Here is a 23,090-nt window from a genome sequence, read left to right as displayed (position 1 = left end):
GCGCCTGGAACGGACGGCGGACGCCGCCCGTCTCCCGGGCAACCGGAAGGGACAAAGCCGGACCCAAGTGGCGGCGGCAGCAGCCGCAGCGATGGTGTCCAACCCCGTGCATGGCCTGCCTCTTCTGCCGGGCTCGTCCTTTAAGGAGTCCACGGTGAGGACGGCGCCCGACCCCCGCCGACCCCGCCGACCCCGCCCGCCGCTCCGGGCCGGAGCCCACCGCGAGTCCCCGGTCCTCCGTGCGCCTCCTCCGGGCCGCCCGCCACTACCTTCTCCCCCTCCTCCTCCCGGCCTCCTCCTCCCCCTCCCCCAGCCTCCCCCTCCTCCCTCCCGGCCTCCCCCCTCCTCCCTCCCGGCCTCCCCCTCCTCCCTCCCGGCCTCCCCCTCCTCCCTCCCGGCCTCCTCCTCCTCCCTGCCTCCTCCTCCTCCCGGCCTCCTCCTCCTCCCGGCCTCCCCCTCCTCCCTCCCGGCCTCCCCCTCCTCCCTCTCGGCCTCCTCCTCCTCCCTGCCTCCTCCTCCTCCCGGCCTCCTCCTCCTCCCTCTCGGCCTCCTCCTCCTCCCGGCCTCCTCCTCCTCCCGGCCTCCTCCCTGCCTCCTCCTCCTCCCGGCCTCCTCCTCCCTGCCTCCTCCTCCTCCCGGCCTCCTCCTCCTCTTCCGTCCTCCTCCTCCTCCCCCCGGCCTCCCCCTCCTCCCTCTCGGCCTCCTCCTCCTCCCTGCCTCCTCCTCCTCCCGGCCTCCTCCTCCCCCTCCCCCAGCCTCCTCCTCCTCCCTCCCGGCCTCCCCCTCCTCCCTCTCGGCCTCCTCCTCCTCCCTGCCTCCTCCTCCTCCCTGCCTCCTCCTCCTCCCGGCCTCCTCCTCCTCCCTGCCTCCTCCTCCTCCCGGCCTCCTCCCTCTCGGCCTCCTCCTCCTCCCGGCCTCCTCCTCCCGGCCTCCTCCCTGCCTCCTCCTCCTCCCGGCCTCCTCCTCCCTGCCTCCTCCTCCTCCCGGCCTCCCCCTCCTCCTCCCGGCCTCCTCCTCCTCTTCCATCCTCCTCCTCCTCCCCCCGGCCTCCTCCTCCTCCTCCCCCCGGCCTCCTCCTCCTCCTCCCCCCGGCCTCCTCCCCCTCCTCCCTGCCTCCTCCTCCTCTCTGCCTCCTCCTCCCGGCCTCCCCCTCCTTCCGGCCTCCCCCTCCTCCTCCTCCTTGCCTCCTCTTCCTCCTCCCGGCCCCCTCCTCCTCCTCCTCCTCCTGGCCTCCTCCTCCCTTCCTCCCCCCTTCCTCCCTCCTCCTCCTTCTCGGCCCCCTCCCCCTCCCCCTTCCTCCATCCTCCTCCTTCCCGGCCTCCTCCTCCCTCCCTCCATCCTCCTCCTCTCCTCCTCCTCCCAGCCTCCTCCTCCCTCCCTCCATCCTCCTCCTCTCCTCCTCCTCCCTCCCTCCTCCTCCCCCTCCCCCCCTCCTCTGTGCCCCCTGGATCTGCGTCCTTCCGCCCAGGCAGCCCCCACCATCTTCCTCCCCAGGCCCATCTCTGTCCCCAAGACTCCCTCTCTTCGACCCCAGGCCAGTGACTTCCATGTCCAGCCCCATTTCCCTCTTGTGTGTGCTTGGTTCCACCCAGTCCCTCCTTTCCACGGTTTTTGTTGTTGTTTGGTTTTAGTGTCTTATTTGTGTGTGTGCCCCTGCTTTCTGTGCGTATGCACCCGTCCTGGGGCTTGAACTCAGGACCTACGCGCTGCCCTTTAACTTTTTCTCTCAAGTCTGGTGCTCTCCCACATGAGCCACAGCTCCACTTCTGCCTTTTTGTTGGTTAGGTGGAGCCAAGAGTCTAGTGGAGGTTTGTGCCTGAGCTGTCTTTGAACAGCAGACCTCAGGGTCTCTGAGTAGCTAGGGTGTCTGGTGGGAGCCGCAGGTGCCTGGCTCAGTTTAGGTTTTGTTCCTTTCCTCAATCTTAAGTATTTTCAATTGTGTTTTCTTTTTTTTTGGGGGGGGGGGGGTCCGGTCGTGGGGCCTGAACTCTGGGCCTGGGCGCTGTCCCTCAGCTCTTCAGCTCAAGGCTAGCGCTCTACCACTTGAGCCACAGCACCATTTCCGGCTTTTTTCTTTTTGCTTATGTGGTGCTGAGGAATCGAACCCAGGGCCTCAGGCATGCAAGGCAAGCGCTCTACCACTGAGCCACCTTCCCAGCCCTCAATTGTGTTTTCTTTAGGTAAAACTCAAGAAAAAAATTACAGCAACTGCTGACATTGCTTCTGTCTTTAGAGACAGGAGAATTGGAAGCCATAGAAGTTACTCTGCGAGAATGTCAGCCGGCCTATTTTATTGTCTTCAATATTCAGTGCCCAAAGCAGCTCCTCTACACTCCCTTGTGCCCCTAAAACACACCACGGGCTTTAAAGAGTCCCACAGTCCATAACTCTTTCAGCCAAAGAAGTTCATTCTAGGGCTGGGAAGGTGGCTCAATGGTAGAGCGCTTGCCTTGCATGCCTGAGGCCCCAGGTTTGATTCCTCAGCACCAAATAAGCAAAAAGAAAAAAGCCAGAAGTGGTGCTGTGGCTCAAGTGGTAGAGCGCTAGCCTTGAGCCGAAGAGCTGAGGGACAGTGCCCAGGCCCAGAGTTCAGGCCCCATGACTGGACCCAAAAAAAAAAAAAAAAAAAAAGAAGTTTGTTCTAGTGTACCTTTTGTACAGATCTTGAAAATTGCTAGGCTGGGCACAAAGAAATTGGGAGGGAAGCCAATAAGTCTACTTTTTTCTCATCAAATATATTTTATGATTTTTTTATATTATTCATGGGACTTGAACTCTGGGCCTGGGTGCTGTCCCTCAGCTCTTCAGCTCAAGGCGAGGGCTCTACTACTTGAGCCACAGCGCTACTTCCAGTGGTTTATTGGAGATAAGAGTCTCACAGACTTTCTTGCCCAGGCTGCCTTTGAACTGCAATCCTCAGACCTCAGCTTCCTTAGTAGCTAATATTTACAGGTGTGAGCTTTTATGCCTAATTCTAAGTTACACATGTAGTTATAATTGCTGCATAAAGTTTTGAAAGTAATTCCAAATTACAAAGGACAGAAAAAAAAAACATTTACCTCTAATTTGCTTTTTTTTCTAATTTTCTTTTTAACTCTTGGTTTAATTTCTTTCAACTACTAATAAAAATATACTCACTATAAAAAAAAACAAAACAGCTGGGTGTGGGTGGCTCACACCTGTAATCCTAGCTACTCAGGAGGCTGAGATCTAGGACCAAGGTTCAAAGTCAGCCTGGGAAAGAAAGTCCAAGAAAGAGGAGGCTACAATGCTTGATAAGAAATGTACTCATTATCTTGCCCATGTAATTGTAACCCCTCTGTACAGTATTTTCACAATAATAAAAAAAAAAAAAGACAGTCCAAGAAAGTAGACTCTTAATCTACAATAAAATTCCAGAAAACCCTGCCGGCCGCTGGTGGCTCACGCCTGTAATCCTAGCTACTCAGGAGGCTGAGATCTGAGGATCGAGGTTCAAAGCCAGCCCGGGCAGGAGAGACCGTGAGACTCCTATCTCCAATAAACCACCAGAAAACCGGAAGTGGCGCTGTAGCTCAAGTGGTAGAGCGCTTGCTTTGAGCTGAAGAGCTGAGGGACAGCGCCCAGGCCCAGAGTTCAAGCCCCACAACCGACAAAAAAAAAAATTCCAGAAAACCAGAAGTGGTACTGTGGCTCAAGTGGTAGAGCACTAGCCTTGAGCTGAAGAGCTAAGGGACAGCGCCCAGACCCAGAGTGCAAGTCCTACAACCGACAAAACAAAAAACAAAAAAACCCCACAATTCAGAAATGTATAATATGAAAGAAGTGACATGGACCAAGACGTATTCATATACTGCTTTGTTAAATGGCAACTCGTTTGTACAACTACTTCAAGATAATAAAAAAATTTTAATTTTATAATATAGAAGACATGCTTTGAATTCTCTGCTTTTGTGCATATGATTTTTTTGCATGCTTATAATTGTACATTTCATTTTACATGTTTTTTGGTCCTTTCACATCAAACACTGGCCAGTTGTTAAATACTCTTTAAAAAATTATTGTTTTACTGACTGGATAATAGTCCATTAGTAAGATTTCTACTATTTACTCATGTCTTTATATATTTGTCTTTTAGATTATTTCCAATGTTTTACCATCATAAATACCATTGACATGGGCAGCTTCATATTTTTAGAGAATGTCCTTAAAAATGGTCAAGGTAGAATTATTAGAGTCAAGATTTTAAATATATGCTATCTAGTCTCCAAAGTTAAATGAATGTGTTAATGTCATTATAACCACAAGAACTTTTTTTTTTTTTGGTGGGTCATGGGACTTAAACTCTGGGCCTGGGCGCTGTCCCTTAGCTCTTCAGCTTGAGGATAGTGCTCTACCACTAAGCCACCTTCCCAGCCCCTTTAAGAGCTTTCATTTGTAGAACAGACTTCTTAGGCTTCATGGCCACCAGAGAAGATAAAAAGGGAAGAAAGGGAAGATGAGATGGGAAGACTAGCTAATAATTAACAGTATAGATGGATTTGGGCACGGTTATTAAGCCTAGCCAGGACAAAAAAAATTAGTTTGTGAGCTTCCATCATAACTGATAGCTTGTCAGTTGTGTGTTCCTGTCATTCAGTGATGTAAGTACAAACACAGGGATCGCAGTCCAGGAGTGATATGAGGAAGTGCAAATAGGAGGATCACAGTCCTGGCCAGCCTGAACTACCGTAACGGATGCAAAAAGGGGGTGGTGAAGTAGCTCAAGTGGTAGAGCACTTGCCTTAGCAAGCATGAGGCCCTGCGTTCAAACTCTAGTATGATCAAAAAGAAAAGATCATTAATGAGAGAACACTGTCGACTCTGATCTCGTGTGACTTGGTAGTTAAATTGGGCATTACAGAGCAAGTCAGCATCTTAAACTCAGGTACCTCCTATGTATCCCTTCTTGTCCTGTCCAAATGTGTTAGTTTAAACACAGACCCTTGTCTATAAGTAAAGGATTAAGTTAAAAGATTTTGGAAAGCTCTTTGACCTAACAAATATTAGAATGATGTGATTAACACCATCCTTCTTTTCTTCAGAAAACAAGCTTCCATCGATGCCAGACACTGGACTACAGGAATGGCTATGCGGTTATCCGACGTCCAGCCATGGGGATAGGCGGGGACCAGCTCCAGTCTAACCAGCCATCCCAGGCTGAGCTGGATGAGATGGCCAACAAAGCACCAGTCCTAACTTACGGCCAACCAAAGCATCCCCCACCTCCAGACTTTATTCCCGCACATGTGGCTTTTGACAAAAAGGTATCGCCTGGAATTTTAGGGGAGTTCTTCAATCCAGATGGCTGATTTCTAGAGACCTCTGAGCAGAAAACTGTCCAAATGCCTCAACCCTCAACCATAAATAGCTGAACTTAGACTTTAAAAGAGGCTTTCTCTAGTCAGAAAGCCGATTACAGAAAAAAATAATTCCCGGTAGGCGTCCCTGGCATATTTTCCTAATACACTTAAAAGAAAAATTGGATGGACCCTAAATTCTTAGATTCATACTGCATGTGTTTTGCTCTGTGTTTTCTGATTTTTCAAAGCAGTATGTTCTGAAATATTTGGTAAGTAATCTCTATGAAATACAGAATACCATCATGAAGTGATGGCTTTGCCTTCTGTCCATTTTCTCCAGACTGTCTCCACGAGTTCATCTTCATTTGCATTTTTATTTTTGCTTCTCTCTCCTTTTCCCTTCTCCCCCTCTCCATCCCTCCTTTTTCTCTTTCTCTATTTCTCTCTACTTCCTCCCTCTCTCACTTTCTCACTCCCTCACCCCCCCCCTTTCTTTCCCAGGACCTGTCACTGAACTATACAAGCTTGTAAGATGTTTTTCAGGGACATTTATATCGACAACACTAAATATCTGTGCCCCTCTTCCCCCCCCCCCCCCCGCCCGCCCCGGCCCCAACCACTGCCTTTTCTCCCCACCTCTGGTCCTGAAGCTTGAACTCTGGGTCTGGGCACTGCCCCCAGCTCCTTTTGCTCAAGGCTAATGCTCTACCACTTGAGCCATAGCACCACTTGCAGCTTTTTCTGTGATTCAATTGGAGATAAAAGTCTCACAGCTGCCCAGGCTGGCTTGGAATCATGATGCTCAACTTTCAGCCTCCTGCTTGGCCGGGATTACAGGCATGAGCCACTGGTGCCGGGCTATCTGCTCATTTCTCATGTTCCCTTCCACCTTCAAAGTGTGACTTGCTTCATTCCCATCTTTTGACATTTGCACATGCTTCTTGTTTTTCCTTATCCATGAGTATCTACTAAGATGATGTCACTGGTGAGACTTTAAGAAACGCCAGTGTAAGGGACTAGGAAGGTGGCTCAGTGGTAGAGCGCTTGCCTTGCAAGCCAGAGGCCCTGGGTTCGATTCCTCAGCACCACATAAGCAAAAAGAAAAAAGCCGGAGGTGGCGCTGTGGCTCAAGTGGTAGAGCGCTAGCCTTGAGCTGAAGAGCTGAGGGACAGCACCCAGGCCCAGAGTTCAGGCCCCACGACCGGACCCCCCCCCAAAAAAAAAAAAAAAAAAAACTCCAGTGTAATTCATCTTGTGGATTTGAATTTCCAAATGGCTTTTCTGTGTAATTGTGTCTTAGAAGTACACTGATTAGACATTATACATCAGCTGCCTGAATCTAGCCCTAGTGTTTTTTTCCTTTTTAATTTTAATTGACCTGGTATTGCTGCAGATATTTTTCAGAGGCCTAACGGCTTTCTCTATGTAACATGTGTGTTTCTGAGCACAGCCAGGGCATTTACATTCTCTCTGACACTTACTGGTGGTTTGGTGATTCAGAGATGCTCATTTAAAGCCTATTAGATGAATGTGTCATTAATATTTCTCATAAGGGACTCTGCTTCTAAATTAACAGCCTGGAGCTTTTGTTTTCACTTAAAAACCAGAAGTCATTGTGTTGTCCTTCTTTTTTATTCTCTTCAAAAGCTAGTGAGGGATTTTTTACATCAAGACAAAGCTAGAAAAGTACAATGTACACGCAGGGACTAGTGTAATGTACACACACTATTTACAGAAGATATCTGCACACTTCTCTGTCAGAGCTAAACAGACAATATGTTGAGCATTGCAGCAGTGTGAGTCTGGCATAAAATACCTCAGACTTTGGAAGAGGCGCTATGGCTGACGTGGTAGAGCACAAAGAGGTTCAAGGATAGCACCCAGCCCAGAGTCCAAGTCCCAGAGCTGACACAAAAAATGAAAATACCTCAGACTCGGGTATTTTATAGACATTTATTTCTTTAACAGTGTGGAGGCTAGAAGCCTAAACTCTAATCAAATATCCAGCCAATAACTCTCTGTCTGGCAGAGAGCCACCTTCCCATAATGTCCTCACGTGGTCTTTACCTCCTGGGTGTCCTCTTCAACAAGGTCACCAGTCCTATTAGACTTGGCCCCACCTTAAGACATCATTGAACCTGAGTTACTTCCCAAACTCCTCATGTCCCAGTTACAGTCACATTGGGCACTAAGGCTCAGTCCATCTGGATTGAATACAATCCCCAGTAGCAACCTATCCCTGTCACCCAAAGAACGGAGGAGCAGCAACTAATACGTGTTACATATTTACACAACTGGTAAGTACTGAAATCTGAATTTCATTTTCATGTGTTCATACAATTTCTCTATGATGCCCACAACTTCCGAAACATCCTTCTTCCTCCAACTTTTTCAACCATTTAAAGATGTACAAAAACATTCTTAGCTTGCAGGTCATATAAAAATAGGAGGTAGCAGAATACATTAGCCCTGGGGAGTGTTCGGTTTCCATCTCTTGACTGAGGATGACAAGGTTGGCATCTCTTCAGGAGGATGCCTGCCAAGTTTTAGATGACACCATTGCTGCCTCCCTTGTGCAATGCAGGTTCTGAAATTTGAGGCATATTTCCAAGAGGAAGTCCCCATGTCAATGGAGGAGCACTACAGAATCCGCCAGGTGAAGATTTACTACTACCTAGAAGATGACAGCATGTCTGTCATGGAACCCATCGTGGAGAACTCTGGGATCCCTCAGGGCAAGCTCATCAAACGCCAGCGGCTGGCCAAGAACGACGTGGGAGACCACTACCACTGGAAGGACCTCAACCGAGGAATCAACATCACCATTTATGGCAAAACTTTCCGCCTCGTTGACTGTGACCGGTTCACACAGGTACAGTACGCACTTCGGCGACTCCTGGGATCTGAGGCATGGCTCCGGCCTGTGGCGGGCCCGAGGAGGGCACTGGGAATCTGTCCTGTGTAAACTGCTTGTTAAGTGTGTGTGTGTGTGTGTGTGTGTGTGTGTGACCGTGTGTGACCTCGTGTCACCCTATGGAGTAGCACTGTTGCAGAGTGGCCTTACTCACAAGTAGTCACACTGGTAAGAAACCAGGTCCAGGCTGGCGATTCAGCCTGTTCCTCTGATGGCAGCTCAGGCAGTGAGGAAGAGAGGGAGGACGGTAAGGGAGCAGCCCAGCCCTGGGTCAGGAGGTCCTGTCACAGGGCTTACAGCATCCAGGGATGAGGAAGTCTGCTCGATGCTTTGACACAGGTCAATCCCAGGGCTTGGAATCCTGAGACTGGACGGTCCCGACTGTGGCCTGACGGTGCCCTGACCCTAGCTGCCCGTGGGCCAGAGTCCCGCAAGGCACACGCGGGTGGGGGTGGGGGTGCGGCTGAGATCTACCAGCTGCCATCTTTTCTCCTCCCAGGAAGTGTCCCTCAAGTTGAGGCTCACTGAATGTCTGTCAATAATTCTATTTTTTTTTTTTTTTTTTGTCGGTCATGGGGCTTGAACTCTGGGCCTGGGCACTGTCCCTCAGCTCTTCTATACTTACTATAGCTGAGATTACAGGAATGCCCCATATGCCTGGCCAGGAGAGAAAGGAGGCGAAGGTAGGTATGTGGTAGTCCAGAGCCAGCCCTGGTAAAACCCTATCTGAAAAACAACTGAACCCCAAAGGGCTAGAGGTGTGGCAGAGTGTTAAGAGTACTTGCCTAGAAAGTCAAATTAAAAACCCTTAGTTTGACCCCCCCCCCCCAAACAAAATGTGACTCTGAAAATAATTTGTCATTAGCAAAATAAATTTGGAGATGTGGTCAAATGCAGATACCTTCCTTGGATTTTTCTGCTGAGATCTGAGCACTTGGTTTAGCTTTCCTCTCATGCCGAAACATCCTAGTCTAAAATAGCCAGCATGGAGCCTTGCGCCGGTGGCTCACGCCTGTAATCCTAGCTACTCAGGAGGCTGAGGATTGCAGTTCAAAGCCAGCCCAGGCAGGAAAGTCCAAGAGACTCCTATCTATCTCCAGTTAATCACCAGAAAACCGGAAGAGGCACTGTGGCTCAAAGTGGTAGAGCACTAGCTTTGAGCAAAATTTCTCAGGGACAGAGCGTAGGACCTAAATTCAAGCCCCATAACCAAAAAAATAAAATAAAATGAAGTAGCCAGGGGACATGCTTTCTTTTCAGTTAGGGGAAGAACTTAAGTGAGTTTAGGAGTTTGGAATAGGACTTCAGCTTACTCTGACATTGTGCGGTTGCTCCCCTAGCAAACATGAACTACATGTTGTTTGAAATTTGGCTAGATTCCGGTATTGAAGCAAGCCTAGCAATTACCCAATTCTTTTTTTTTTTTTTTGTCGGTCATGGGGCTTGAACTCTGGGCCTGGGCACTGTCCCTCAGCTCTTCAGCTCAAGGCGAGTGCTCTACCACTTGAGCTACAGCGCCACTTCCAGTTTTCTAGTGGTTTATTGGAGATAGGAGTCTCACGGTCTTTCCTACCCGGGCTGGCTTTGAACCGCGATTCTCAGATCTCAGCCTCCTGAGTAGCTAGGATTATAGGCGTGAGCCACCGGCGCCCAGCCTCAATTCTTATTTGCATCTTATTACCATCATATTTTCCAGCTACCTTAACAGATCTAGCAGTGTGTGTGTGTGTGTGTGTGTGTGTGTGTGTGTTGGTTTTGGGGCTTGACCTCAGGGCCTGGACATTGTCCCTGACCTTTTTAACTCAAGGCTGGTACTCTACCACTTGAGTCACAGCTCCATTTCTGGCTTTTTGGTGGTAAATTGGAGAGAACAAGCGCTGGGAAGTTGGCTCAGTGGTAGAGTGCTTGCCTTGCATGCAAGAGGCCCTGGGTTCGATTCCTCAGCACCACATAAGCAGAAAACCCCCGAAGTGGCACTGTGGCTCAAGTGATACAACTCTAGCCTTGAGCTGAAGAGCTGAGGGACAGTGCCCAGGCCCAGAGTAAAGACCCCGACTGACTAAAAAAAAAAAAAAAAATTGGAGAGAACAGTCACATAGATTTTCCTGCCTGGGTTTGCTTCAAACCATGATCCTCAGATCTCAGCTTACTGTGAATCTAGGATTACAGAGGTGAGCTACCAGTGCCCAGCATATCTAGCAATTTTATCACATAGAATGCTTAACATAATTATAAATTACTATCTGCCTTATAGAGCTGTATTAACTTGAAGATACTATTTCCATACATGAAGAAGCTGCAAACCGAAGACTAATTTGAGCAATGACATAAAACTTAGTAAATGTATTTTTATATCATCAATCTATCTGTACTGTAATAAGCTCTAAGATGGTAGTGTTCACACTTGTAATCCCAACTACTTGAGGGCCAGAGAAGATGGTAATTCCAGGGCATTTTGTGGGGACTGTTTTTATTTTGGTTTTGGTTTTGGTGGTAGAGCTAGGGATTGAACTCATGGCCTTGTACTTGCCAGGTATGTGCCCTACCACTTGAACCATGGCTGCAGGCCCTTTTCTCAAGGCAGAGTCCTCCTACTTGTGCTTCTCTGTGTCACTGGGGATGACCACTGGGACTGACAGTCATGCACTCTGTGCACTCACTGTATTTCCTTTATAGCAGGGCTCACAGCCATGCTCCGCTGCATCTAGCCAGTGGTTGAGATGGAGTCGCACCAACTTTTATGCCTAGTCTGGTCTCAGACCTGATCCCCTTGACCTCTGCCTCCCATGGAGCTTGTATTGCAAGTTTGAGCCACCATGCCCAGCTGCAAGAACTTATCTTAACCAATAAGCTGGCACGTGGCAGTGTGTGCCCACCACCCCACCCCTGCTACATGAGGTGCTCCTGGGAAACTGCAGCCCGGCCCGCCCTGGGCAACACCCCGAGATCTTATTTGAAAAGTGGCTGAGTTCCAGTCCCACTGCAGCCAAAGTGAAAAGAAGCCCTTAAAAATGGATATTTATTTTGAAATATTTAGGATTTTTTGGAGAGTCAAGGAATAGAATTAAATCCGCCAGAGAAGATGGCTCTGGACCCTTACATTGAACTCCGGAAACAGCCTCTGCGGAAGTACGTCACCCCTTCTGACTTTGATCAGCTCAAACAGTTCCTAACCTTCGACAAACAGGTGCGTGACACATGTGTGTGCACGAGCTACACTGGTAACCGTTTGGAACATGTTTTTCACTGTCTACATTTAAGTCTTTAATAATTAACTAATGTTAAAATGGCTTTACAGAAACAGAATTGCTTTCTTGTTTGGTGTTATGTTAATGTTGGTGTACAGAATGTTGGAAACATTTTCTAACCCTGATCCAACCTTCCTAATTCTCCCTCTTGCGAGCTGATGTTATGTACACAGATAGCATCTTCTTTCCTACTGGAGGGTAAAAGAGAAGATGGAGATCACCTTTACTCTATCTCTGCTGCTCTTTGTCCCCTAGAAAGATAACATCTTTTACTTCAAAATTTTTCACCTCATGCCAGGTATCAGTGGTTCACGCCTGTAATCCTAGCTACTCAGGAGGGTGAGATTGAGGATCACGGTTCAAAGCCAGCCTGGGAAGGAAAGTCCGTGAGATTCTTAACTCCAGTTAACCACCAGAAAACTGGAAGTGGCTCTGTGGCTCAAGTGGTAGAGTGCTAGCCTTAAGCTGAAGAGCTCAAGGACAGCACTCAGGCTCAGAGTTCAAGCCCCATGACCAACAACAAAATTTCACCTTATGCTAGCATGGCCTTCTAAAGATATTTTTATTCATTCGTATAACTACTACTACTTCATTTTTAAAGATTATATTGATACTATTTAGAGAATGTTTCCTAGTGCAACTAGAAAAAAAGACTATATATAACGCCGGTTATATATACACCATTACTTACCATGAATCTCTCTGTTCATCCTGATGAACTACCTTATAAAGAACTCCATTGTCCTTCTAATTCAGTTTCTGTTGAGTGACTAATGTTTTGGGTCAAAGTAAGTTCTTTCTTACCACAAACCTATAAAGCTTACATTGTTTTTTCCAGCTTTGGTATCTGATACAGAATCTCAGATGTTTCGGTATCTTTAGTGAAATTTGGTGAACGTTTGCTTGTGGGCTGAGAGGATTTCAGGCTTTCCAGCTAATCTTTTCATCAGGCCAGGTTCCTCTGGTTCTGGGAGTCTGGCTTAAGTCTTCCTTTGGATTCCACCAAGGTTCTTCGATTCTATGCCATCTGGGATGATACCGACAGCATGTTTGGTGAGTGTCGCACCTATGTCATTCACTACTATCTCATGGATGACACCGTGGAGATCCGAGAGGTGCATGAGCGGAACGACGGGAGAGATCCCTTCCCACTCCTGATGAATCGTCAACGCATGCCCAAGGTGCTGGTGAAAGACGCAAGTATGTTCCCTCCCAGTATCCCTGCTGCTTGGGATGTTTAGAGGATCTCAGGGGAGTTATCTTTGCCCTTGGGAGTCTCCAGTGATGTTCGAGGTGCTTTTCATACAACTTCCCTTCTTTAAAACCTGCCTTGGACCAGGCACACCTCTCAGACAAGCTGCTAGAGAGGAGAATGACACAAAGGCGGCAGCAGGATCTAACTTGAAAGAAAGGTAGAATCTGGCTTCTATTCCAACGCAATTTACTAATCTACAATTAGTTTAAAAGGTGCTTTCAAACAAGCGTGTTTTCACTTAAGGGTGTAGCCTAAGGATTTCTGTATGATAATCTGACTTTGCTTCTCACCTCCTCTGTCTACTAAATAGCTAGTTTCTATGCAGTGTAACTTTTGGAGGGAACCAGAAAAACTCCTTTGAGCACAGTTTGTCTAGATTAAGACGCTATAGCCCAATTTGGCTGGACTGAAGACCAAATCCAGCCGACTCACACATGCTGTTGCAATGCTTAATTTTTTTCAAAATGCAATTTTATTGTGGGCAAAGAGTTGGAGCTTTATTACTGTTAGGGTGGATAATGTGGTAAAGGTATTGATTAATATACAGGAGTTAGAAACAGCAAACAAGGTGTACACAAAGCAAATCTTAGAAATACAGGTCTGCGTACACAGAAAAATAAGTGAGACAATGCAGTAGCATTTACATAATGTGAAACTACCAAGTGCTTAGCAAGACTAAGAAAAGAAAGAAGATTCAAATAAGATCAGAGAAGAAAAGGGAGACATTATATTGCATATCACAGAGATATAAATGACTGTTGGCCATTACTATGACCAACTCAATGTCAGAAATTGGATAACTTAGAAGAAGTGGACCAACTTCCTGTTACGCACATCTTTCCACAAGTGAATCACAGGAAACTTGAACTAATAGCAAAGATCAAGTTTGAATCAGTAATAATAATAATAAAGTCTTCTATTAAAGAATATTCCATAACTAGCTTCACTGCTAAGTTTTACCAAACATTTATAAATAGGCCACTCTGGGTGATCCATTCTTCTAATCCCAGATATTTGGGAGGTAGAGATAGGCGTAATAGGTAGAGATAGAGATAGGCCAGCCTGAACAAAATTTAATGAGGCTTTATATTTTTTTTTCTTTTTCTTTTTGCCAGTACTTGGGCCTGAACTCAGGGCCTGGGCACTGTCCCTGAGCTTCTTTCGCCCTCTACCACTTGACCATAGCACCACTTTAGTCCTTTTCTGTTTATGTGGTGCTGAGGAATCAAATTCAGGGCTTCATGTATGCTAGGCAAGCCCACTACCACTAAGCCACATCCCCAACCAAGTCTTTATCTTAACAAGCTGGGCATGATCATAGTACACATCTTGGGTCCCAGCTGACTGGAAATGGAGGTCGGATGATTGAGGTCTGAGACTGGCCTGCATAAAGAAAGCCTGAGAAGCAAACTGAAATCAAAAGGATCTGGAGACATTGCTCGAATGGTAGAATGTTTCCCTCACAAATGCAGTGTCTTCAGTTTAATCCTCAGTACCACTAGAAAAATAAAAAATAATTCTTGCTAAATTATTCAAAAAGAAAGTGAAGAAGAAGAGATTCTTCATCATATTCTATTATGCTAATCATTACCTTTCCTGATACCATGACAAGGACAAAGCCAAAAATGAAACCCACAGGCCAATACCTTTGATGAACATAGATATAAAAATTCTTTTAAAAAATCAGCCAAGCATTGGTAGCTCACACCTGTAATCCTAGCTACTCAGGAGGCTGAGATCTAAGGATCGCAGCTGGAAGCCAGCCCAGGGAAGAAAAGTCTATGAGACTCTTATCTCCAAGTAACCGCTCAAAAACTTTGAGCTATGGCTCATGGTGGTAGAGCACTATCCTTGAGCAAAAGAACTCAAGGACAACACCCTGGCCCCAAGTTCAAGCCTCATGATTGACAAAAACATTCTCAAAACTGAACTAGCAGATTGAATCCAATATCACAGTAAAACCATTATTTACAAAGACAAGTGAATTCATCCTAGAAATAGGAGAATGGTTCAATACATAGAAATCAAGGAAAGAGATACACCACAGCAGCAGAATGAAGGACAAGAATCATACATTCATCTCAAAGGCATGTCATTAGATTCAACATCCCTTTATAAGAAAGACACTAAACAAATAAGGTACTTAAGGAATGTATCTCCATATAACCAACGTAATTTATAATAAGACCCTAGCTAACATTATACTGAATGGGAAAAAGCTGAAAGCTTTCTTTTTAAAGACCTGATACAAGACAATGATATCCATTTTTGCAGTCATGGAAGGTCTATTTCAGGCAAAATAAAGAAATGAAAGGTTCTTAAAAGGAAAGTCCAATAGTCATCGCTTTCAGATGACATGCTCTTTTTTTTTTTTTTTTTTCAGGTTTTTACAGTTTATTAATCCCTTCGTGAAAAATTCGTCACCGCTGCAGGTCAAGGCAATGCAGGATCTTTATTCCTTTGGCTTCTTGCCAGCTCCAACATTGGCCTTTGCAGTCCCTCTGACTTTCTTCATTCTGTTTTTGCGTTCCTTTCGCTGTTTCCTCGAAGTCTTCTTCTTTTCATACAGGCCATGTCTTGCAAGTCTGTGTTTGGGCTCATTTTTCTTTGCATAATCCAAAGAGTCATAAATCATGCCAAAGCCAGTTGTTTTGCCACCACCAAAATGGGTTCTGAATCCAAATACAAAGATGACATCGGGTGTGGTCTTGTACATTTTGGCAAGTTTTTCCCGAATTTCTGTCTTAGGTACTGTTGCCTTTCCAGGGTGAAGGACATCAATGACCATCTGCTTCCTCTGAAGTAGTCGGTTGGTCATGAACTTCCTGGTCCGGATAGTTACTGTGTCATTCATGATGGCGGCAGACCTTCAGACAGCCAGGGAGAAAAAAAGAGATGACATGCTCTTATATATAGCAATGCCCCCGGCCCCCCATAGCATCAAAAAAAAACACAACAGCTGGGAAGGTGGCTCAGTGGTAGAGCGCTTGCCTTGCATACATGAGGCCCTGGGTTCGATTCCTCAGCACCACATAAGCAAAAAGAAAAAAGCCGGAAGTGGCGCTGTGGCTCAAGTGGTAGAGCGCGCTAGCCTTGAGCTAAAGAGCTGAGGGACAGCGCCCAGGCCCAGAGTTCAGGCCCCACAGCCGGACCCCAAAAACAACAACAAAAAAAATACAACACACTAAAAAATGAATAAATGAGAGTCAGGAGCACAGCTCCAGTGGGAGAGTGTTTGCCTGTCATGCACAAGGCCCTGGTTTTAGTCCCTAGAACTGCCAGAAGACAGAGGAAACCCTGGTCAATGAATTCAGCAAAGTTGCAAAGTACAAGATAAATATACAACAATCAGTTGCATTGCTGTATGCTAACAGCTAATTATCTGAATGAGAAATCAAATACAAAAATTAAAATAGCTAGTACTAAGTTTAATGAAAGAAGTGAGAGATCTCTACAGTGAAGATGATAAAACATGGGAGGTGTGAAACACCACATGTCCATGAGTTAGAGGTGAGTGCCAACTTGGAATTAGGTAGAAATAAGTTCTGGTACACTCTTACACATGACAGGAAACAATTATGCATTGTGTGTTTCACAAAGCGAGATCAAAGGATTTTAAATGTTTTGCCACAAAGAAATAATGTATATTCAAGAGCCAGACATGTTAACCTTATGTGGTCAATAGAGAACACATACATGTGTTAAATACTACAGAATACCTCATATATATATATATGTGTGTGTGTGTGTGTATATATATATACATATATATATATACACACACACTTTTTCTGTTTGTATCATTAAAAAAACTACAAAGGCTGGCGACCGAGCCTTCATTTCTGCTGTAGAAAACTTCAGTCTTTTTCTATTTCTCCTCTTAGCAGACAGGTTAGAAAAGAACCAGGCTGCTTCTCATTTTCTGTGCTGCCAGGCTTCTGCGTTCAACCTCTGGTGCGTGGAGGATGCCTGCGGAAGCAAAGCTGCAGGAAGTCAACCTGACACATGTTAACCATTAGTTCTGATCAAACACTGTGGTAAAACTGGACTTACTCCAGAAATGCAACTCCTGCTCGCGTCTGCTCTCACACAGTGGATTATTATAATCTCCCATTAACCATCCCTGCTGCTGGCCTCCGGGATGGGGCCTACTGTCCTAATGCCAGTGATTACTCCTGAAGTGCAGCCATTAACTATGCAGCTTTTCTTCATGAAGACGGGAACTTGTTGTGAGCCCAGTGTTTACAGAATGGTGTGTGGGTAGACATTAATGATTGTTGGATGAATGCTTCAGTAGATGGGAAATTGAAGCAAATACTTTAAATCCTTCCTAGACCTTAGGCTCTTCTATGTCTTATGGAGGGACATTTGCCCTTCTATAATAATTGCTTCTAAGCATTTATTCTGCCAAGCTTAGTGATTCATAGTTATAGTTCTAGCTGACTAGCAGAAGATTTTACAGAAACCAGCTGGCCCTGTCACATGGCCTTATATTTTCTGTGGGAATGCCAGGGAAAAGCTGACCCTTGACTGGAACAGAAAACTGCACTCCCCAAGTTCTCACGAATACTTCGCTCTTGTGTGCCAGGCTTTCTACACTCACTCCTTCTCTTCCCCCTACTCCGTCTTCATTAGAGAACTTCCCCCAGTGCGTGCTGGAGATCTCTGATCAAGAGGTGCTGGAGTGGTACACGGCCAAAGACTTCATTGTCGGAAAGACACTCACCATCCTTGGGAGAACTTTCTTCATCTACGACTGTGACCCGTTCACTCGCCAGTACTACAAAGAGAAATTTGGAATCATAGATTTACCACGTATTGACGTGAGCAAGAAAGAACCACCCCCTGTGAAGCAGGTAATGGTGGGAAAAAATGCTTTTAGGTAGAAATGAAAGGAAAAGAAAAAAGGAATTCCTGTGTATACCCAGTAAAAAGCAGGCGAAGCATAGGTAAACAGAGTGGTTCACAAGAGCGGATACGAATAGCCTGCCGGCATGGGAGGGGACCTCTGTCCGCTGACAGCCAAGGCATAGAATGGCGATCTGTTCCATTGGGAAGGATTCACAACATCCAGTGCTTTCCCTGTGTGAGGAAACAGAAACTCTCATATGACCTGTGAACAAGGGTAAAATCATAAAGAAAGGGAATAATAAGCAACACGTTATTTTTCTGGTTATATTTGGGTATATAGAAAAATTTGAATAAGTGTTTTCTAGGTTTTTTTTTAAGAATTCATTTGAATACAAACAGCATCTGCTTCACCTCTTGCTTCCTGTATTTTTTTTTTAAGGAATTGCCTCCATATAATGGCTACGGGCTAGTTGAAGATTCCATTCAGAATTGCTTTGCTCTCATTCCGAAGCCTCCCAGAAAAGATATTGTTAAAATGCTGATAAATGACAACAAAGTGCTCCGCTACCTGGCTGCCCTGGTGAGACCCACTTCTCCTGTCAGCATTCGCTCGGGGCCTCCCCTAGATCTGCACCTGGCCCTCAATTGTCCATTCCTCACCCTAGATCTGGCCCCAGCCATCAAAAGAGTTAGGTAGCAGCTATCCCGTAAGCTAAACTTAGTTTCCAATGCCCATCTGTGGGATGGACTGGTGGTGAAGTGGGGCAGGGCCCGGGGCTGCTGCTGTGCTTTGGATACCCTTGCCTGCTGTAGATCCAGCCTTAGTGTGTTTCTGACATCCTAGTAAGAGCAGACCCTGCACAACCTGCATAGCGCAGACAAAACAGTGAGAACAGCTGTACCAAAGATAACGAGAGATCACATCATCTCCGCATTTCACCGTTTATTTGAGTGCGTCCTTAGGAAACTGAATATAACAGAAACCCAGGACATGTTTTGGAAACTCTGAGTTTGTACACGAGCACTGTTTTATGAGCTCGATAAGTTATTACAAAATAGAAAAATAGTTTATTTTCATCATGTGGTATTTCAGTGAGGAACAACGTGTCTGCAACGAGGCTTAGCAATTCACTCTGCCAGGCCCGTGATTCACTCCAGGTTTCTTTATAAGATCGCTTTTGAGGGGCTGGGAAGGTGGCTCAGTGGTAGAGCGCTTGCCTTGCATGCCTGAGGCCCTGGGTTCGATTCCTCAGCACCACATAAGCAAAAAGAAAAAAGCCGGAAGTGGCACTATGGCTCAAGTGGTAGAGCGCTAGCCTTGAGCTGAAGAGCTGAGGGACAGCGCCCAGGCCCAGAGTTCAGGCCCACGACCAGACCCAAAAAAAAAAAGATTGCTTTTGAGAATAACTTTCAAGTTTGAGATTTTACATTTCTCATTCCTTCTGCCTTAAAGCTTATTTTTAAATTGTGTATATGAATGGGTTTGTTTTTTAAAAACAAGCCCTTGCCTAAAGTCCATGAAGGAGAGTATGGGGTCAACTGAATGGTATTCAACTGTGCCTGGGCAGAGCGCACCCCGGAAGTGCCTCATGTACCAGGACCGCACATTGCCTTCACAGGGTTGAACTCAATGTTTTTAAAGTCCAAAAACAGACCTCTGTCTGAGAGAAGAGAAGAGAACTGGACGATGTAACATATTGGCCTACATTCCCACAAGGAACCACAGTGGAGTTGATTTGAGTTAGGGCAGTTCTTAGAGGAAGAGGCTTGCCTCACACGGCTTCACAGGGCCCGTCCCTCCGGGCCCCCGCGGGTCCCCAGCCATGCTGGTTTGTGTCAGGCGGCCCAGCTTGCCATCACGTCTGTTGGCTACCTGCCCCCTGGACAGGTCATGTGCGGACCAGTCCTTCATGCGCTTTTTCCTTCACCCTTTTAGGAATCCCCCATTGCAGAAGACAAAGAGCGCCGGTTCATCTTCTCTTATTTTCTGGCCACTGATATGATTAGTATCTTTGAGCCTCCTGTTCGAAATTCTGGTATCATTGGAGGCAAGTACCTTGGCAGGACTCGAATTATTAAGCCCAACTCTACTGCGGACAGCCCCGTTTACTACAGCCCTAGTGACTTCTACATCGGGGCGGTCATCGATGGTAAGTCTCAGCACAGCTGAATGCCACTGGCTGAGCATTCATCCGTTTGTTAGATTGCATCACAGCTGAGATAGAGCTAATAGGCTTACATACTTGGATTAGTATCTGAATTGCCTTCCTTATCAATGAAACTCTGAAATGTTGGCACTGAGTTGGTTGCTTTTGTTAGAGGCTGACACGAACTTCCTTGAGAGAAGAAAACATAATAATTTGTGTAACTTGAGAACATTCTGTGGTGTATCATTGTAAGGTTGATAGCATTTTACTTCTGACTGCATGAGAGAAACATCATTAAACTAAGGGTGCTGCTCCCCTCTCCCGAGTGTTTGGGCACCGGTTCACCATCCTGGACACAGACGAGTATGTGCTGAAGTACATGGAGAGCAACGCCGCCCAGTACACCCAGGAAGCCCTGGCGTCCATCCAGAGCCACACACAGAAGCAGGAGGCCTCCGCACCCGTCGTGGAAAAGTAGGTTGGACTGCCTTAGGGTCCTTTTTGACTCTGAGATGTGCAAGATATTTAGGAAGGCATGCTTAGCAATCACACATGGATTACCACATTTTCCACTTCCGGTTTCCCTCCCCACGTACGCAGTGTCCCCTGGGCTCAGCGTGCTAAGCAGTGGTGTAGAGTCTAGCCAGCAATGATTGAATGTCAAGCAGTCACAGCCCTCCGTGAGTTCCCTTCAGCAGCGGGCGGTAGTCAGGACACACAGAAGTAAACAAGACAGCCTGTGGGGTGACCCCTGCCCTGGCGGTGAAGCCCAGTTGGGTGCCCAGGGATTCTGGAGGGTGGCAATGGGTTGTGAAGCCCAGGTGCAGTGGCCTGGAGCACACACTTGAAGGGAAAGGAGTCACAAATGAGAATGGTGAAGGCAAATGCCCTGGGCCATGGTAAACCAGCCTAGAGCACCCACATTGGCAAGAAGAGACAGGTGAGGGTGACAGACGGAAGAGAGGAATGGGACCGTGAAGGTTTCCCCACAAGGACTAACAAGGGCCAGGCCCTACAGGACCCACCCGGTCCCGGGAAGGAATGAAACAGATCTGCTGAGTTTCTGAGTAGAGGTGTGGCAAGATCTGGCATGCGTTCATAGGGCTTGCCTGGCTGGTGGGTTGAAGTGGACCAGGAGGAGAATACTGCAGGAGAGGGTAGGTGCCAGGGATGCTGGGTGGGCTGGGAGATGGGGAAGTGGGCTGTTTTGCATCGTGCATGTATTTTCATACCAGACACTGAGATGAGATGATTCATCTCAGTGCCGGGCACTGGTGGCTCACGCCTGCAATCCTAGCTACTCAGGAGGCTGACATCTGAGGATTGTGGTTCAAAGCCAGCTGGGGCAGGAACATCCGTGAGACTCTTATCTCCAATTAACCACCAGAAAACCAGAAGTGGAACTGTGGCTCAAGTGGTAGAGCACTAGCCTTGAGCTGAATTGCTGAGGGACAGTGCCCAGACCCCAGGGTTCAAGCCCCATAACTGACAAAAACAAAAACAAAAAACCACCATTTCTTTCCTTGCTCTACAGTGAGCAAGCTAGAGAGGAATTCAGCCCACAAGAAATGGAAGCATTAATAGAAACACTCCAGAAGCAACTGAAAGACCACCCAGGCAAAGACAGCATCTGTGAAGAGTTTCACAAGCATGACACGCAGGGCACAGGGTGTGTGGACAAAGAGCTGTTCTTCAAGATCTGCAAGTCTTTGGACATCCCGGTAGATGACTACTTGGTCAAAGAGGTCAGTGAGCGCTGCCTGCGGGGCTGACGGCAGAGGCTGGACCATCGCCTTTCACATCTCCTGGCGCGCCCCGCGGTGCCATTCCCCTTGGTTCTAGCAATGCCAGTCTTCTCTGTCACAGCAGGGCATCTCTTCAAGCAGGTTGGGACTGGGCAGCATAGCGTGGTTGATAGGCCGGCACGCTGGGGCTGACGCAGGGCAGCTGCCCAGGAGGGACCCTCGTTAAGTTGATGGCCGGCAGCCTTTGGTGCCCTTTGCAGCTGACACCTACCTTAGCCCGTCAGGAGGGCCAGCAAGGAAGAGCTTCTGAAGCCTGCCTTCAAGCCCATTGCAAATGGGGAGAAGGCACGATAGATTTTCTTCTAGAGTTTTCTTGAGGGAGTTAAGGAGGGCCATGCCTTTCCTTGATGGCGAACTGCACTGGCCAGGATTGCCTTGGAAGCTAGAACAAAGCCTCCCCGTCGAGGCCCAATTGAGGGCAGCGGGGTTCTGCAGACCTCTTCAGGAGGGAGGCGATGCGAGCCCAGACCCTTGGCCTGGCAGCAAGCATCACTGCTTGTCTTCAGGCCGTGGGAGGGGACGGCAGCCAGTGGGAATTGAGACAAGGACCCGCCGCGAGCAAGGCAGGTCTGCAGCTCGTAGACTGTAACCACAGCTGACGATTGCTGCAGTCACCCAGCTAGATTCCATTAGGCTACGATAACGGAAGCCTGTTATTTAAGTCTTATTTCCTCATAGACAACTCTTGTATTTGAGTATCAAGACAATGATAGTGCTTAGAAAAATGGCAATGCCCCATACATATGGCTGTTAGTCCTAGGATCTTGGGCAGGCCACGTACTCTGCCCAGCTTTGGTTCCACTAGGGGACGGGGGAAAGGTCTGCCATCCAAACTTCCAGGAGCCTTGGGATGTAGAACGTGAAGTTGGGGATGGTGACACACAAGGTTGCTCTGTAGCTGAGCTGAAGTAAAGCCGCAGAATGGTACGGCCTTAGCTCTCATTCCTTCCACAGTTAATCAAGATGTGCTCTCACGGAGACAGCAAGATTGACTACTGCAGCTTCATTCGTATTTTCTCAAATTGATGGGCTGGTGACATACAGACTTTCAACACTGATCCTACACTTGAAGCCCACCCTGCATGCTTCCAAAGGCATTTGCAGTGCTCTGGTTACATATAAACGTATTTTTTGCTCTAATGCTCACTGTCCTGAAGTCTACATTAACTTGCTTTCTGTAGGACCTAAGGTTGTACCTTACTTGTGGTGGTAGGTGTGTTTTGATGACTGATTTTATATCACCTTGATTGTGCCATGGGGTGGGCAGGTTTCATGGATGAGAGTGACATTTGAACCGGTCAGACAAAGTCAAGCACACTCTCCTTCTTGGAGTAGGTGATCTCCACCCACTCATTTGAAGGCTGAACGGGGGGGCGGGGAAGCTGACCCTCCCCAGAATAAGAGAGCATCTTTTGGCCTGACTGCCTTCAAACGGACACATGGCTTTTCCCTGCCTCCATTCCTGAACTAGACACTAGTCCTTCCTGGCCACCATGAGCTCTCACTGAACCAACATTCTACTCACCTTCAAGATCCAAGTGCTGGCAGC

At 47.1% G+C, this 23,090-nt stretch overlaps 2 protein-coding genes across 2 annotated transcripts; one reads left to right on the top strand and one right to left on the bottom strand.

Annotated features, from left to right (window-relative positions):
• The first annotated feature begins 1 nt into the window (after position 1).
• On the top strand, positions 2 to 22,681 carry Efhc1 (EF-hand domain containing 1). The gene is made up of 11 exons (XM_042671986.1): positions 2 to 154; positions 5,064 to 5,285; positions 7,906 to 8,193; positions 11,273 to 11,422; positions 12,491 to 12,683; positions 17,374 to 17,594; positions 18,029 to 18,169; positions 19,526 to 19,739; positions 20,063 to 20,210; positions 21,271 to 21,481; positions 22,496 to 22,681. Exons 1-11 carry the CDS (start codon positions 92 to 94, stop codon positions 22,565 to 22,567), a joined length of 1,923 nt encoding a protein of 640 aa, XP_042527920.1. The 5' UTR covers positions 2 to 91; the 3' UTR covers positions 22,568 to 22,681.
• Positions 15,124 to 15,636, bottom strand: LOC122101600 (40S ribosomal protein S24). Its single transcript, XM_042671987.1, has one exon. It carries the CDS (start codon positions 15,590 to 15,592, stop codon positions 15,191 to 15,193), a length of 402 nt encoding a protein of 133 aa, XP_042527921.1. The 5' UTR covers positions 15,593 to 15,636; the 3' UTR covers positions 15,124 to 15,190.
• Positions 22,682 to 23,090: the final 409 nt, after the last annotated feature.

This window comes from Dipodomys spectabilis, unplaced genomic scaffold (genome assembly GCF_019054845.1).
Source record: "Dipodomys spectabilis isolate Male_0828 unplaced genomic scaffold, ASM1905484v1 ptg000669l, whole genome shotgun sequence".
NCBI classification, from domain to species: Eukaryota; Metazoa; Chordata; class Mammalia; order Rodentia; family Heteromyidae; genus Dipodomys; species Dipodomys spectabilis.
The sequence above is the reverse complement of the archived record's forward strand: the minus strand, read 5'-3'. Positions and strand labels throughout refer to the sequence as shown.

Coding starts and splice junctions, on each gene's coding strand:
- Efhc1 (XM_042671986.1), top strand. CDS start 92: ATGGTGTCCAACCCCGTGCATGGCCTGCCTCTTCTGCCGGGCTCGTCC. Junction 12,684..17,373: donor GGTGCTGGTGAAAGACGCAA/GTATGTTCCCTC, acceptor CGTCTTCATTAG/AGAACTTCCCCCAGTGCGTG. Junction 21,482..22,495: donor ATGACTACTTGGTCAAAGAG/GTCAGTGAGCGC, acceptor TTCCTTCCACAG/TTAATCAAGATGTGCTCTCA.
- LOC122101600 (XM_042671987.1), bottom strand. CDS start 15,592: ATGAATGACACAGTAACTATCCGGACCAGGAAGTTCATGACCAACCGA.